The sequence below is a fragment of the Dipodomys ordii genome, unplaced genomic scaffold, assembly GCF_000151885.1.
Source record: "Dipodomys ordii isolate 6190 unplaced genomic scaffold, Dord_2.0 Scaffold20, whole genome shotgun sequence".
In the NCBI taxonomy this organism is placed as follows: Eukaryota; Metazoa; Chordata; class Mammalia; order Rodentia; family Heteromyidae; genus Dipodomys; species Dipodomys ordii.
The window spans coordinates 6,449,434-6,461,249 of record NW_012267236.1 but is presented as its reverse complement, the minus strand read 5'-3'; the positions used below and the strand labels follow the sequence as shown (position 1 = coordinate 6,461,249).

The 11,816-nt window shown below is 50.8% G+C and overlaps 1 protein-coding gene across 1 annotated transcript; it reads right to left on the bottom strand.

The window, feature by feature from the left end:
- Nucleotides 1-1,220: 1,220 nt before the first annotated feature.
- On the bottom strand, nt 1,221-10,347 carry LOC105983673 (chromosome unknown open reading frame, human C2orf71). Its single transcript, XM_013013633.1, has 2 exons — nt 6,704-10,347; nt 1,221-1,440 (listed from the first exon to the last, which is right to left on the bottom strand). Exons 1-2 carry the CDS (start codon nt 10,345-10,347, stop codon nt 1,236-1,238), a joined length of 3,849 nt encoding a protein of 1,282 aa, XP_012869087.1. The 3' UTR covers nt 1,221-1,235.
- Between the last annotated feature and the right edge of the window lie 1,469 nt (nt 10,348-11,816).

The following is an 11,816-nucleotide window of genomic DNA, read 5'->3' as shown; positions in this document are numbered from 1 at the left end:
GATGATCTGGGAAGAGACTTAGGCCAACAAACCTGGAGCTGGGGGCAGGGTGAGGACAGGCATGCCAGCCTACGAATCCTACCCACCCCATCGTGTAGGTTCCAATGCCCACTGGGTGCAGAGAACAGGGCTGCTTTGTTTGAGAGGTTTTAGCCTGGTTGTGCTCACTCAGATCAAGACACAGACGTGCGGGTGTGGAGAGGGCTTAAGCTAAGGGCGGCTAAGGTGTGGCTGGGAGCAGCAGGCTTTGCCTTTGTAGCATTTGGTATTGAGCTGAGGTGGTGGGAGGTGGGTGGGTGGGTGGGGCTGTGTTTTCTAATCCTTCTCAGTCTTCTGAGTGTCGGGAGCAATTAGCTTCCCAACAAAGCTGGTAATGGGGATTTCAATGCTAGCCTGAGAAATCAAAGCCTTCCCACTCCGTGTATGCCTTCCCACTCCGTGTATGCCTAAGGGGTGTGCACGATCAAGGACAATGACATAAAATGAAAAGATCTAGTCTAGGGCCATCTCCCATCCATACCGATTTCCCGGTTCTCTTATCTGTATGAACTACAGCGAGTCACTTGGGGAGAGGGCTCTCTACCCTCCTACTTCTGTTCTTGTCTGTGGAACTGGAGAACACTTTTGGATTCATTCATTCTTGTGAGGATGAAATGATATCATTGTTACCATGTAAAACAGGAGGCTCTTTAAGCATGTAAGAAATATATTTCCTCCCTCCCCCCTAATTAAGGCCAATAAAGCTGGGTGCCAGTGGCTCACACCTGTAATCGTAGCTACTCAGGAGGCTGAGATACGATGATCACAGTTTGAAGCCAGTCTGGGCAGGAAAGTCCATGGGATTTCTCATGTCCAATTAACTACCCCTACCCCCCACCAGAACTGGAGATGTGGCTCAAGTGGTAGAGCATTAGCTTTGAGTGAAAAAGCTTAGGGACAGTGCCCAGGCCCTGAGTTCAAGCCCCAGTACTGGTACCACCACCACCACCGCCACTACCAAAAGGCCAGCACTTGGAAAGAAGGTTATAGAGTACCATTGTGAGATCTAAGGTTTTGATTGACCTTTGAACCCCAAGGCAAAGTAGGATCTGGGACTGAAAAGAGTGATGGTTTAAAATTTGGGCAGTGCATCTTCCAGACTTTTCTAGAATTGAGGTTGGTTGGCCCACCATCTTTTGGGCGACACTGTTAACTTGTGTCTCCTCAGGTGACTGGCATCAGGGTGACCCCGCTGGTCAGTCTGTCACAGCGTCTCCTGCTGGAGCCTCGCCTCGCTGGGATTTGTCCTGGGTGCGGCTGACTCGGGCCTCTGGCTGCAGCCCCTGGCCCAGCACGTAGAGCTCTGGGGGAGATGCCCGCCTGGCACCACCATTCTGCTGTTCTGGGGCCCAGGGACTGCTGCTCCAAGGTGTAGTGTCTTGCTTGGAGCTCTCCACACTGCTACCACCGCTGCAAGAACAAGGACAAGGGCAGGTCATGCAGCAGGTCTCTGCTCTTCCTTCCCCTTCCTTCCCCAGCCCCTCCGGGTTCTCTACTCTCCTGTTTGCCCTGCCCCACCCCTCTCCCACAGCCAGGCCCGCCCACTCACCCTTGGCACCAGGCCTCTGTCCTCTCTTATCAGGCTTGCCAGGCTGGGCTGTGCTGGCTCTGCCCCTGCCTGCCTGCTGTGGCGGGGCTGTGGGAAGCAGCTCCCAGGCCTTCTGCTGGCAGACTGAGTCCTGTCCAGTTCCCTATCCCAGGTTCCTGCTGCTCTGGACAAAGCAACCACTTCTGAGCTCTGGGAGCTGGGCCTTTATTGTGTTTTTGTTTTGAAAGTACTTCTTGTTGAGGAAAGGGTGCGGGCTTGGCTAGTTTAATGAAAAGCAAACAGGAACGAGGGAAAGTGGGAGTAAACGAGGGAGGGGCCAACAGTGTTCCACAAGAATGTCCTCATTATTTTGTTTATGTAACTGTAACCGCTCTGCACACCACCTTTACAATAATAATAAAGATCAGTACAGCAAAAAACAACAAACCAAAGCGAAAAAACCCAAAGCCCCACAACAAACCAAAGAAGACCTGCTTTGCACATCCGCCACCCTTTTCCTGAGTGGAATGAGGCTGGACCTGTTTGGCTCAGCCTCGCCCAGCAGTTGCTAGAACAGAACTTCCTAGCTACTGTGCATACAGAGGAGACCTCTCCCCAGGTAATCCCCAGTCTGACTAGACATACTTCAGAAAAGCAGGGCAGAGGGTATCCTGGGCCACAGAGCAGCTCTGCATGGAAGGCACCAAAAACCACACTGGTTCCCAGGCTGGCCTTGGGAGTCCTGATAGAGGTTGGATTCGGGCTGCCTGAGTTCAAGTCCTGGCTCTTTCCTTACCAGTTGTAAGCCCGGCAATATGTTAATTAATCTCTCCAGGCCTTTGGTTTACTTCTTGCTAAACTGAAAGCCATAATAACACCTATCTCATGCGGCATCAAAGACAGCAATGCAAGAGGAAACAAAGTTCTTTTATCTTATGCCTGTTTCAGTCGTGAGGCTTGAACTCAGGGCCTGAGCATTCTCCTTTAGGCTGGTGGTTTTCTACGACTTGAGCCACAGTTCCACTTCCAGCTTTTTAAAAATTGTTATTATAAAGGTGATGTACAGAGGGGTTGCAGTTATATAAGTCAGATAATCAATGCATTTATTGTGGACAATGTCAGCCCTTCCCTTGCTTTCTCCCAATTTTCCACCTCCCATTCCTACCCACTAGTTGCATAGTTTACGTTCAACATAGTGTCCAATGGGTACCACTGCTGCATTTGCTTCCAGCTTTTTGATAGTTAATTGGAGATAAGAGTCTCACAGGCTTTTCAGACCAGTCTGGCTTTGGACCTTAATCCTCAAATTTCAGCCTTCTGAGCAGCTAGCATTACAGGTGTGAGCCACTGGTGCTGGGAAAAAAGGCTTAGTATATAACCAGCACATACATGCTCTTTGAATTGGTAGCTGTCACTATAGTGCTGTTTTGTACAGCTAATAGATAGGAAATCACTCCTGGAAAGGAGTCTAGGGGTCACTATTACAGGTGGGCACCAGGGCACAGAGAGCTTGGGCCTTGGTAATTATTTTGGGTCTATTACCTCAAGAGCAGGACTCACACCCATGCATCCCTGCATAAAATTCTTGCAGTACACTCTGGCTTAGTTCTGTGCATGGGGCAACAACCAATCAGTGAAGGACAAATCTGTGCTTGATCTGCCCAAGATCAAGCTGGTGGAGGTGGGGTAGGGCAGGGCAGGGTGGCCACCCATGGTTTCTAGGCAACAAGGAACCCACGGCCATGTGTCTTAGAGCCAGTTTCTTCTGTGTTGGTCTTTCACAGGCCTCTGTATGTATTCAGGTTCTGATGTGATTTGTGGGCCACAGTTTCCACCTTCCTTCATTCTTTTCTCCTAGCTCTTAGGGAGCCAGAAGTCACGTGCAAAGATGCCCTTGCTCTATGGCCCAGCCTTTGTTGCTCTGACAGGAAGGGAAAGGGGCACACCTCCAGGAGGGCTGTGTCATACCACTCCATGGCGGCTCCCATGATGGCTCAACAATTTGGTCTAGAGCTTTCTCCACCCAAACCAGATCTCACTTGTACATGATGGTCAGGCTAGGAGTCTGATTTTCTGTTTTCACCCTGTGATTGTGGTTCCCATCTTCCCAGAGCTGCTAGAGGTGCAGACTACCCACCTGCCCTGCCCACCTGAGCTGGTTGGTGGGTTGAGCTGGCGGGGGGCTGCAATGAGTCCTTCCTCTGCCAGATCCGAACAGGTGAAGGTGAAGAACACTGCATGTAGAGGAAAGTCTGGACCCTTCTTGAGTGCACACATTAGAATCTGGCACCCCATACGGTTTTCAGCACATTCCTTGCAATCAGAGCACAGTAATTGAGCTTCCTGACGAAGCTTCCAGGGACTGTTCCTGATCCCCAGATCCCTACGACCTGGAGGATATAACCATCGGATGATTTTTGTTTTTAAAGGGGCTCATGCCTAGCGTGGGGTGGCAGGAAGGGAGTCAAAGCCAAGTTCAGGGCAGTTGACCTAGTAATGCTGCCATTCTGTAAGACACAGCAGACCTGGCTGTGTCCTCGCAGCTCCCCTGTGAGGGTCAGCTGGCACTGAGCATCCTCGGGCTCTCTGCTCTAGCTTGTTGCATAATCTTGCAGAAATCATGCCCAGGTCCCAGTTGCTGCTTCGCTATAGGCAGTATAGCAGAAAATGGTGTTCACCTTCCACAAAGAGACAAAAGTTCAGAGCTATTACAGCTGGGATTCTTCTTTTTCAGACACTAAATTCTTATCTTGGGGGTGGTGGTGGGGAGAGGTGAGCATTTTCCCATCAGGCACTTGAAGTTTGGAATGGCTTAGAGGTGTGGTCATACTGAGAGGCAGGAAAATGTGTACAAGTTATATGGTGACCTTCTACCCAACCTTGACCAGACTTTTCTCAAGCTACGAGTTCTCCTCACCACATATTGAAATTTAGGACATAAAACAACCTTTTAGGCTACTCTGTTCCAAGGAGAAGCTTGAGAACAGGGCTTTATTTTCTTCTTGAACAATTTTTATGTTCTTGAGCAATTTTATAGCTCCTGCTGTTTAAAATGTTAGTGTTTTTAATTAATGCCATTTTATTGTCTCTGTTCTCTCAAGCTCTTCTCCTGAAGGGCACAGTTTTAGAAATCTAATAACGGAATAAGTAGCTGGTGTGAAGAATAATGCATTAACATTTATAGAGGTTCTTAGATGAAAGCCACTGTGCTGTAGGAAGCTCATTTTAGATGTAAAAAAAAGAGCAACATTACATTAAGATTCTTACAGAAAATAATCAATATTTCATTTCTTTCAAGTGGCTGGGGAAGTTTATATAACTATTATAATGCATAACTTTCCTGAGATAATATCTTTATTTAAAATTGACTACCGGGTACTTTGTAAAAAAAAATGACCATTTATGTCGGGACGAATTGTGAAATCTGTGATGCATATCACTTGGGCAGAAATTAACTGCTGGTTTACACAACTGTGGGCAAGGCAGATGCTGGTCCAGCTTTGTCTTATCAGGATGCATTGTATTAATAAGAGTTTCCTAATTGACATCTTCCCCATGGATTCTGCAAAATTATCAACCAAGTATATGCGTCCTTTCAACACTCATGCAATAGCCATACTGACTTTATTCCCTGACATATGTGCCTAGATCTGTCTGCAGGCTGTGTCAGTGACACACAAACCACTTGTCCCTCCTGAGAAAAGTGCACTAGAAATTCAGTCTGCACAGACCAGGTAGGGAAGCCCTTTGGCTTGATCCTGGGGCTCAGCATTCATGAATGCTGTTTATCTAAAGCCTCCCAAGGTGGTGGAGCAGAGCCAGGTCCTTGGGTCTAGGGGAAGTCAGACATTTTAGTTGCATACTTCCAGGATGAGCCAATCACAAAGTGAGGTCTACAGACCCCTGGGTATACCAGAGATACTTCCAGGGGGCTCATCAGGTTCAAATTATTTCCTAATTTGAAAATGTTATCTGCCCTTTGCTCTCATTCTCTTGGGAATGTGGGGTAAGGATATTTCTGGAATCTACCAGACTGTGCAGAAGCAGTTCTGAGAACTCCTCTATCTTCCTACTAAACAAGACATTAATGAGATTTGCAAAAATGTAAGACAGTGTTATTTTTTTCACTAGTTTTTTAAAGAAAATATCCTTTATTATCATTATTATTTCTTTTTTGCCAGGCATGAGTGGCTCCCACCTGTAATCCTAACTACTCAGGAGGCTGAAGATTGTGGTTCAAACCCAGCCTGGGCAGACAAAGTTGAAAGACTTTTATCTCCAATTAAGCAGTAAAAAGGCAAAAGTGGAGCTGTGGCTCAAGTGGCCGAGTGCTAAGCCTTGAGCACAAAAGCCCAGGACCAGTGCCCAGGTCCTGAATTCAAGCTCCAGGAAAACGTGTGTGTGCATGTGTGCATGCTTGCGAGCACATGTGCGTGCGCACACACACACATGTGCACACACACACGCACATGCACACACACACTCTTTGGCCAGGAATAGTGGTACACACCTATATTCTTTTTTTTTTTTTTTGGGTCCAGTCATGGGGCCTGAACTCTGGGCTTGGGCGCTATCCCTCAGCTCTTCAGCTCAAGGCTAGCGCTCTACCACTTGAGCCACAGCGTCACTTCTGGCTTTTTTTTTTTTTGCTTATGCGGTGCTGAGGAATTGAACCCAGGGCCTCATGTATGCAAGGCAACCGCTCTACCACTGAGCCACCTTCCCAGCCTACCTATATTCTTTTTATAGGAATATATTATTTGTTAACATAGAATGGGGTTATTCTTTTAAAAATATAACAAATATGTCTCAGCTCTTAGTTTTAACTTTTAACACTGTAAAAGTGAGTAGATACAACTTTGGGGTCCTCAGTGAACTTTAGAAGTTGAGAAGGATCCTGGGACCATGGAGAGAACCTCTTAGAGAGTGAGACACATCAGAATCTGCCTTCTGGGTCTAGACCCATATGCAGGGAGAGGGCCACCAGTTTCCCCATCTGTCAGAGAAGTGGAACTCAGCTATATGTCAGATGAAACCACTCATTCATGGTCAAGGGGAGACGAGACTCCAGTCTAGAGCATAGTTTGAAAACTTCCTACAAGTTAGGGAATGGTGGTAGCTGGGGACACTCCTTACCTGCTATGGCCAGGCTGAGATTCCCAAGAACCAGGCAGCAAAAGAGGGGCTCCGGGGTGGCGGTGGGGAGCTGTCCTTCTGACAAAAGGCAAAGGGTTGGTGGCACTCAGAACCGTCCTCTTCTGCAAATCTGCCCTTGGCCGCAGCCCTGAGCTCCTCCTCCAGCATCCCGTAGGGATCCCAAGAGGGACCCCAGGCTCTGGTAGTGGGGCCAGTGGGTGGGCTGCTGAGGATGATGATTTCGCTTCAAAGAGAGAGGAGGTGGCTGGGCAGAATATGGAACCTGTGTTCTCAGATGCTTTGGCAGTGGTGGCTTCACTCTCTTCAGAGTCCCTTGTGTCCTTGTGCCCCTGTGAGGGGGACACTGGTGGGGATGGGAAGGTGTTGGGGAAAGGGGAGAGATGGCTGGAGACCTTGGGCTGAGCAGGTGGACTCCCTGGGGGTGGGCTGGGCAGCTTGTGCTGGGGTGGTGGGGAAGTTTGTTTCTTTGGGGTTGGTGGGCTTAGCGTCCTGGGGCTCATGGATGGGCTGGGGGCTCCAGGGCTGAGTGGTGGGCTGGGAGAGCTGGAGATGGAGGGGAGGCTGGGCTGGGCAGGTCTTTGAGCTGCAGGCATGCTTCGCTGCTTCTTGTCTGCTTGGGGTAGCCCATGGGTCCTTGTGGGAGAGGCCTTTCTGACGATGTGGGGGCTGCTCCTGGAGGCCTCAGGAGAATGTGGTCCTTGTGTGGGCCTGGCCAGGCTGGGCTCCATAGTCCTGCTTTGCCCGGACACGGGGCTGGTGTGGTGCCAGGGTGGTGCCTTACAGTGGTGCTTGGAGACGCTTGCAACCTCTGTTTGTGTCTGACTCTGGGCCCCGGCCTCCACAGGGGGGTCTGGGCTGGCTGCTGGTGGGTGGCTCAGATCCGAGGTGAGCTTCCTGGGATTGCTGCCACTTCTGCTGCTTGCTGGTCCTGTGCCATGCAACTTTGGGGAGCTGGCAGTGCCCTTACTAGGCAGCAAGTCAAGGGGGCCCATGGAGACCCTCAGCTTTGTGGAAGGCCATATTCTGGGAGGGCCTTCCTCTCCTTGCCCGGGGGCTGGGCTCTCTTCGGCAGAGTGCCCTGCCATCTCGCTGCCATCTGGGGGCTCCAGAGAAGCGAATGAATTGTCCATGAGGACTTCCAGAGGTGGCGGAGGGAGATCCTCGGGATCCCCTCTGGCCTCACAGTCAGTCTCCTCACTCTGGTACGCTTCTGTTGTAGGTAGAGGGGGGAAGATAGGTACTAAAGGCCTCCAGCCTGTACCCACCTTGAAACAGTCTCTTTGCACTGTGGGGGAAATTTGAGGCTTAGGATACAAAGGGGCAAGCCCTCTGTATATCGGAAATCTGGGGGGCATGGTGGGAATCCCCCACTTCTTCAGGCAGCGACTTGACCCTGAGTTTCTGGGGTCCCCCAGCATCCTTAGATTCTCAGAAGGACTGAAAGTTTCAATGAGTTTCTTGACGGATGCTCTGCTAGGACAGTCCCCTCTGGCCCTGTCCGTGGTCCTGGCAGTGACACCAGCCTCCCCCGAGGGGGTGGCATTTGGCAGCATCTCAGCTTTCCTGGGCCAGGGCTGTTCTCTCTCAGGGTGGGGACTGCGTTTCTGTGGGAGACTCTTGTCCTGACTGGGCAGGATGCTGAAGTTTCTGGTGAGGGAGGCCTTGAGCCTGCTGATGGTGCCGCTGGGGCTCGCTCTGTGGCTGTGGCGGGTACCGAGCATCACCGCTCTGCGCTGCGGAAGCTGCTCTTGGCTCTGCCCCTTCTGGGTGGCACCCAGGGCATAAAACATCTCCAGCCTCTGACTGAGGTCTCTCTGGACCTTCCATAGCTCCTGGAGTGTGGGGTCCTCCACGTGGCTCTTCAAACAGCCCTCTGACTGAGACCTCCTCTGCCTCTCCGGGGTCTTCCTGCTGCCACTGACAGTGCTAGGCCTCGGTGGGACCAGGGTCCCACCATCTTCCTCCTCCTCAGCCCAGTCTTGGTGGCCAGAAGCTACAGGAACAAACTTGATCTTTTCACTGATGGCTTCTTTCATCTTCAGAATCATTTCCCGGGCCTGGGGGCTCTTAAGTTTCTGGGCGTGTGGCTGAAATAGGCTCTCCCGGTCAGGAGGAGAAGACCGGGGTCTGGAGGAACGTGGAGGGCTTTCCTGGCCTGCACATGGATGTGTGCAGCTATCGTCATCTTCTTCCTCAGAGCTGCTGTCCTGACCTTCACTGAGGGATGGAGCGGCTGCCAACCTGGAGCTTGGAGGTAGATGTGTCTCCACAGGGACCCCACTCTCGAGGGAGACCCACGCCATGCTCTTTCCTGCCTCGGAAGACCTGGGGGTGGCAGTTTCTGAGCCTGGGCTGGAAGGGCCTGATGTCCTTGCTTCACTCTGAGCTGCCGGATGAACCTTAGCCATAGCTGGTCTGGACAGTGGGCAGTCCTGGGGTCTGTCGGATCCCATCCAGAATGGACTTGGCGGCCAGCCATGTCCTGACAGTCTGGCCTCCACTTGTGGGGACATCCCCGGCTTCCATTCCGTGGGATCGGATGCAAAGTCCCAGCTACCTTGTTTGCCCAGCTTGTCTGCAGACTGCACGGACTCATTGTCAGCACCAATGCCACTGTCCTCAGAGCACAGGGGTGGACCCTGCAGCCCGGGGTCCCTATGGCCACTCGCTAGGCTCTCTAGTTGCCCCAGAGACCTCAGGAGGTATTCCTCCGCACCCCTTTTTGTGCTCAGCTTAGTCTCCAGGTGGCTGGCTGTGGAGTGGAGGTAGTTGCTGGAACCTTCCAGGAAGCTGCCGGTGAGGGAGGCCACCGTGCCATGGAGCACCTGTAGCTGGCTGACCGTGTACTGTAACAGCTGCTGCAAGAGGTCCGGCGGCTCTGAGACCTCTCCTTTTTTCAATGGCCAAGCCAGATCCTCCCTCACGTCCCAGAGTAGCTCCTCCCCATCCTTAGAGATCTCTCCCAACAGCTGGCTGACCTCCTCGCAGCACAGCAGCAGGAAGCCAAGCATGGGCTGCAGCAGCTCCCGGGTCTGGCTGGCCTGATGCATGAGGCGCAGTATTGCTTCGTACCGGGAGAGGCTGGAGTGCAGGTAGGCGTAGGCATGCTGGTGGGCTTTTACCAGGGGTTCAGGGAAGTCCACTTTGGCCTCTGACTCTGGGATAGCTTGGCAACCGTGGCTCTGTGTGCCTGATGGCTTTGAGGTAGCCTGAGCAGTGCTTTCTTCATTCCCTTCCCCAAGAAAGGCAGTCCCTCGTGTCCCATGGGAGCTTTCCATCTTGCCTGGAATGTCCTTAGCCATATGGCTTTGTGCTTTGTTCAGCCTGGATGCGGAGGTCTGGCTTTTGGGGCTCAGCCCCTCCCTCTTTCCCACACGCTGACAAAGACCATCAGTCACCGTTTGAGACCTCTTAGCCCTTGGTGGCCCCTCTGTCCACCTCCGTCCCTGGGGCAGGCTCCCTCCAGGGTCATAGCAGGTGGAACTTTTAACTAACAGGGGGATGGAACCGCTTCCATGGTTCCCCCGACGTCCTGGCAAAATTGCTTTGGGTTTTTTCAGAAACTGAATGCCACTCTTTGCCACACTGTTTACAATGTCGCTGTGGGAAGGTGTGCACCCCATGGTTTTAGCTGGTAGTCACCTCCCACCAACAACTTTCATGATTGCCAGGGTCATCTTGGAAATGGAAGCAAAAGGCAGTCTTACTAGTCCATCCTGGTAAGTCCAGATCGGAGTCCTTTGAAGTCCATGATGGAAGGTGGGAAACTACGAGTCTGCTTCCTTTACTTCTGTGGCCCACGGTGAGGAGGGAAGTTGAATCAGCTGTCCAGTTGTCCTAAGTTTTGAACCCTCTGCTGGTAGTGAGCCGCGGGACAATTCTAAAGGAGCTGTGTTGAGGATTATGGGCCGGTGTTTTGCTCCTGTCCTGACAGATGTGGATGGCAAGTGGAGCTTTAAGCCTATTAGGTTAATCACACCCTAGCCAGTCAGCACTCAGTGTGTTCGAATATAGAACTTCTCAGCATTTGCTATCTTGGGAAGCGGATTATTTTTGCACGTGCTTCTGCTTTTAATTCTGTTCAGACGCCTTGTCATATGAAACCTAGAGAAATGAGCTGTAATTGCGGGGGAAAAAAAAAGAGCTCTGGAAGAGATGATGCATTTGTGGCAGACAATCTCAGGCTTGCAAGATTACAGACCCTAGGAAGAAGTGAACTTCACAGTTTGTGAAGGGCAAATCAACCAACTGTGTTCCAACTTACTTTTATCAAGAAGACCTCCAAACACACAATAGATACTGTTGTCTCTGTGGCTTGTTCAATTAAACCGCCCAGCCTGAGTGATGGACAACCTCTCAAGATAATAAGACAATGAATGACGAAGAAGGGTCGCTTTCTTCCATGTGAGAAAATTGAGTTAGATAGCAGGAAAGCCATCTTTCTTGGTCTGGAGAAGAATAGGAAAACTTACCGCCATATAAAGCTTAAGTTCGTCACTGTGGGCCATGGGAGCTCAGGGGGGCCATGCTGTTCTGGGAAGAGGCTTTTGATTAAATCTTTCTCCTAGGAAAGCCAGCTAAACCTGGGCAGTAGAGAGTTATTAGTCATTAGAAGTAGAACTCGAGGGAGAAAATGTACTTTTCTTTTCAAGCACATCTTTCACTCAAGCTGAGAATGCTACTCTTGCCCTTGGCTAAGGGTAGCAGCTGCCAGTTTTGAAATTCCTTTTAAATACCTTTTTTTTTTTCCTGTCAGGAAAGTCTAGAGCAAAAGCCTGGAGAGGGGGATGTGGGTTTAGATCCCAGCTCTTGCTTCATTGTGGAGAAAGCAGTGAACTACTGAGGTAGAGACCACCTTCCCCCTCCCCCGCTTCTTCTTCTGTCTTTCTCTGTTTCTCTCTGCCTTTGTCTTGCTATCTCTGTCTCTTCCAGTCTTGCTATGTATCTCAGGCTAACCTCAAACTCTCAAACTCCCAAACTCATGATCTTTTTGTTTTAGCCTTTAGCCTCCTGAATGCCGGGATTACAATTGTGCTCCACTATGCCCAGTAGAGGGTTTTTTTTTTTTTTTTTTGTACTGGGGTTTGAACGT